The sequence below is a fragment of the Hordeum vulgare genome, chromosome 2H, assembly GCF_904849725.1.
Source record: "Hordeum vulgare subsp. vulgare chromosome 2H, MorexV3_pseudomolecules_assembly, whole genome shotgun sequence".
Classification (NCBI taxonomy): Eukaryota; Viridiplantae; Streptophyta; class Magnoliopsida; order Poales; family Poaceae; genus Hordeum; species Hordeum vulgare.
This window is the reverse complement of record NC_058519.1, coordinates 23,106,821-23,110,899: the sequence shown is the minus strand read 5'-3', so window position 1 is coordinate 23,110,899 and position 4,079 is coordinate 23,106,821. Positions and strand designations below refer to the sequence as shown.

Genomic DNA, 4,079 nt, shown 5'->3' with positions numbered 1-4,079 from the left:
CGCGGGAGCGGGTCGGGCGAACAGATGCGATCTCAACGACTATGGATAGTTAGTTCATGAACTACGTTAACCCTCGGGGGCATTCTCGATCAAGAGGGATGAATCACTAGACCTTTACGTGGTATTCACTATGAGTGTGGAGATGCAGGATTCTATAAACTATGGGTGCTCTCGGTTGAAAATGATTGCTTGGACTTTATTCGACCACTAGTGGGGACAAGGCCTTTAGTCCCGGCCCATAAGGGGCTTTAGTCCCGGTTCACCAACCGAGACTAAAGGCCTAACCTTTAGTCCCGGCCCTGTTCTAAGCCGGGACCAAAGGTGCTCCACGTGGCCGCCTCGGAGGGAGTACCTTTAGTCCCGGTTCTACTTACGAACCGGGACTAAAGGATCCGTCTGTTTTTTTGTTTGTTTGACCCGAAAAGGTAGATTTTTTTTAATTTTTTTCAAATTTTATTTTTGAATATTTTTTATGTTTTATTTCAATTTTCTAATCTTTGAATTATTTGACAATTTAATCTCTAATCACCCATCCTCACTACTCTAGCGTGGATCACTCATTTCAAATCATCTAACTTCCCGGCCGATCACCCATCCTTTCACTACTTCAGCCCGAGCACGCTTAACTTTCTGGTTCTATCGCCCCTAGTTGCCAAGTGTGCACTTGTTGTTTTCCTGACAATACTAAGCTATCAATCCTAAACAACTTGGGTCTTGATGTCATGTCACAAGATTTAATTTTTTGAATTACAAAAAATTATTAAAATAAACTTAATAAGTAACAATAATAGTGAATTTCAATGAAAACAACCTAATATTTTTCTTTTTTTTTTGGAAAAAACTTCTTTTTGAAATAACTTCTAAAGGTCTATCCTTTAATCCCGGTTCAAGACACGAACCGGGACTAAATCCTCCAAACCCTTTAGTCCCGGTTCGAGACACGAACCGGGACTAAAGGTCCAAGACACGAACCGGGACTAAATCCTCCAAACCCTTTAGTCCCGGTTCGAGACACGAACCGGGACTAAAGGTCCCATTTGAACCGGGACTAATGCCCGACCGACGCCTTTGCCGCTCGAACCGGGACTAATACTATTGGTCTACATATAGTAGTTGTTAGTGAAACAATTCTAGCTAGGCTTAGGTGCGGTTTTTTTATTTGCACTAGTGTATCATGTATTCCTATGAAAATATGTAAAATCATCTATGAAAAAACACATCACCCCGCGGATGGCTTATATAAGTAGAATTGCCTCTGGTGGGCATCTTCAGTGATCTGCCTGTGATGGTCCTCTTCACCAACGGTTTTCCAATCGTCTTGTGCTGACTCGAGCTAACTGACCAGTATGCGCAAGCGGTTCGGAAAACTGTGGCGAAGTAGGTTTTTGACTCGTATGTTAGTTATGCCATGACTGTGCTAGTGATACAGAATGTAACATGTCTCGTGTATTTCATCTCCTTCCAATTATATATGGTTCTGGGCCTGAAGCAAATTGGAGCTTCTTCCTTCAAGAAATAACATAATCCTACCAATTCCATCTCCTTTGAAGTTTAGCAAAAATTAACTACCTATCAGATGTACAAAAGGGTTTCGACATAGCTAATTTGGTCAAAATCCTTGTTACTATTGTTGATCAGGAAGTGTCCTAAATCTTCTCCAGGGCTTGGATAATGTCATCCCTAAGATCCTCAAACTTCTCAATCCCGAAGCTAAGCCGCACCAAGTTGTCCTTGATCCCATTCTTGGCTTTCTCCTCCTCACTCTGACCCCTGATGAAAACAAAGATCCATGCAATATAAGTCAAAAAATTCCACCATACATGCTGCATGCATCTTCATATAAGTTTGTAGTGAGATGCAAATGTAAATTAATCCAAAAAGACAACGCACCAGAAGGACATGACCGCCGGCTGCTGCACGAGGCTCTCACACCCGCCGAGCGACGTCGCGATGAAAGGTATCTCCAGCGTGTCGACGAACCTCATGACACCATGAAGGTCCGAGGCTACCTCGAAGCTGATGACACCGCCGAAACCAGTCATCTGGCTCTTGGCAATGTCGTGCCACGGGCTGCTCAGGAGACCAGGGTAGTACACTCGTTCGATCTTGGGATGGTTCTCGAGCAGGCGCGCCATGCGCAATGAAGTGCGGTTTTGCGTCTCCACGCGTAGGGCCATCGTCTTGAGGCCGCGTATGATCATGTAGGCTGCGTCCTGTAGTAATTAAGTTGCAGTGTGAGTGGTTAGTTTTAATGCAGAAGTTAACATCTAGTTTTTCTTGAATAAGAATGAGCACATGTAGTACATACCGGACTAATGGCGCCGCCGAGGTCGTGATGCCACACGCGTATTCTAGAGATGAGCGCCTGAGATCCACTAATGCATCCTGCGATGACCTGAAATGGAATGACACGATGAGATCTTGGAAATAAAATCACTGACATTTATTTTGAAACGGAGGGAGTAGCAAAATGGCAGTGCAATTATGTGAGCAAAGATGTGTACTCACATCGTGATGGCCGGCGATGTACTTTGTGGCGGAGTGCACGACAATGTCAGCCCCGAGGGTGAGTGGCTTCTGATTGATGGGCGAGGCGAGGGTGCTGTCGATGCACACCAGAGTCCCTTTGCGGTGACAAAGCTCCGCGACGAGCTTAATGTCGATGCACTTCAGATGGGGGTTCGTCGGACAGTCGGTGTAGAAGAGTGTAACCTGTACAATCAGAGTTAAGCATCACCGAGTCAAAAACAGCCAACATAGATGCATAGATACCCTGATCAATTTATGATGAGTACACATGTTATGGAAATTAACGTACGTCGCCCTGGTCAAGAACGGCCTTGAGCATGTTCATGTCGTTCAGCTCGACGAATGTCACCTTGATGCCCATCTTGGAGAGCTTGTCGCAGATGAAGGCGCGCGCCTCGCTGTAGCACTCTGTCGTGGTCACCACGTGGCCGGCGCCAGGCTGCACGAGCGCGAGCAGCGTGGCGACGATGGCGTTCATGCCGGATGACGTGACCAGCGTCGACTCGGCCCTCTCCAGAGCGCTGATCTTGTCCTCCAGGACCTTCACGGTTGGGTTGCCGTAGCGGCCGTACTCGAAGCTGTGGCGCCGTCCTTCCTTGAACGTGATGAGGTCGTCCGAGCTCTCGAACCAGTGAGTCGTGCCGCTCACAATCGGCGTCGCGATAGAGTCTGTGTCCACGGGGTCGTTCTTCCCCATCTTCTCCCCAGCGTGGACTGCCAGGGTCTCATCAAAGAGAGTAGAATCTCGCTTCGGAGCCGTGGCGGCAGCGATGACACCGGCAGGGTGCTCTGCGCCGGGAAGGGTGGCACCACGGAGCGGGCTCCAAGTGGTGACGCGCTTTGAAGAACGGCGAGAGCGTAGCAGGCGGCGCTGCTCGGTGGAAGAACCATTGTTGGCGAGAGGAGACGATGACCGCGCCATGAATTACTAGCGGGATCGAGGAAGAGTAGTGAAAACAGGTGGAATCGAAGAGATTAGCTGAGCTGAGATCAGAACAATGAACAAGCTATGAGAGCTGCTCGTTTGTGCTCTTCCTATCTATATCTATACTTACACTAATTTGGCACTTTCTAAAAATATCCACGTTAATTAGAAAATACTAACCGTCTATGTGGTGGGACCAAATTATTAGAGAAGTGCTATGCGTACGATATTTTTCTTACGACTTTTGTACGACACTGCTCAGCCATCCTTGGATCAGATGTATGCATCAATGGTAATCGTGGGATCAGAACGTCGACGTGATCGTAAATATCAAGTCTTACGCAGATCAATTCCGTATTATTATGTGGTGTAGATCAACCATAATCACATTTTTTTCTTGAGGGAGCAACCATAATGGTGGGACCAAACTATTACGATGTAGACCAACCATTTTCTGTAGGGAGCAACCATCAGGACCTTTATGACGTAAAAACAGAAGATTTCACAACAGATATCTTTGGATAATACGGTAGAGGCCCTCACAGAGTCCATCCCTTGACCAACACTTATCTCTAGAAAAGAATCTTGAAAAAAATAAAGAGCTATCAGGTCCCTCACGATAATA

At 46.6% G+C, this 4,079-nt stretch overlaps 1 protein-coding gene across 1 annotated transcript; it reads right to left on the bottom strand.

Moving 5' to 3' along the window:
• Nucleotides 1-1,421: 1,421 nt before the first annotated feature.
• On the bottom strand, nucleotides 1,422-3,451 carry LOC123429307 (cystathionine gamma-synthase 1, chloroplastic-like). Its single transcript, XM_045113363.1, has 5 exons — nucleotides 2,819-3,451; nucleotides 2,509-2,712; nucleotides 2,309-2,395; nucleotides 1,891-2,213; nucleotides 1,422-1,770 (listed from the first exon to the last, which is right to left on the bottom strand). Exons 1-5 carry the CDS (start codon nucleotides 3,449-3,451, stop codon nucleotides 1,647-1,649), a joined length of 1,371 nt encoding a protein of 456 aa, XP_044969298.1. The 3' UTR covers nucleotides 1,422-1,646.
• Nucleotides 3,452-4,079: the final 628 nt, after the last annotated feature.

Bases quoted from the DNA above. Each gene is read 5' to 3' on its own strand.
- LOC123429307 (XM_045113363.1), bottom strand. From the start codon at position 3,451: ATGGCGCGGTCATCGTCTCCTCTCGCCAACAATGGTTCTTCCACCGAG. The intron at 2,713-2,818 runs GTACGTTAATTT...CTGATTGTACAG, and splicing joins CCGTTCTTGACCAGGGCGAC to GTTACACTCTTCTACACCGA. The intron at 2,396-2,508 runs GTGAGTACACAT...ATTCCATTTCAG, and splicing joins ACATCGCCGGCCATCACGAT to GTCATCGCAGGATGCATTAG.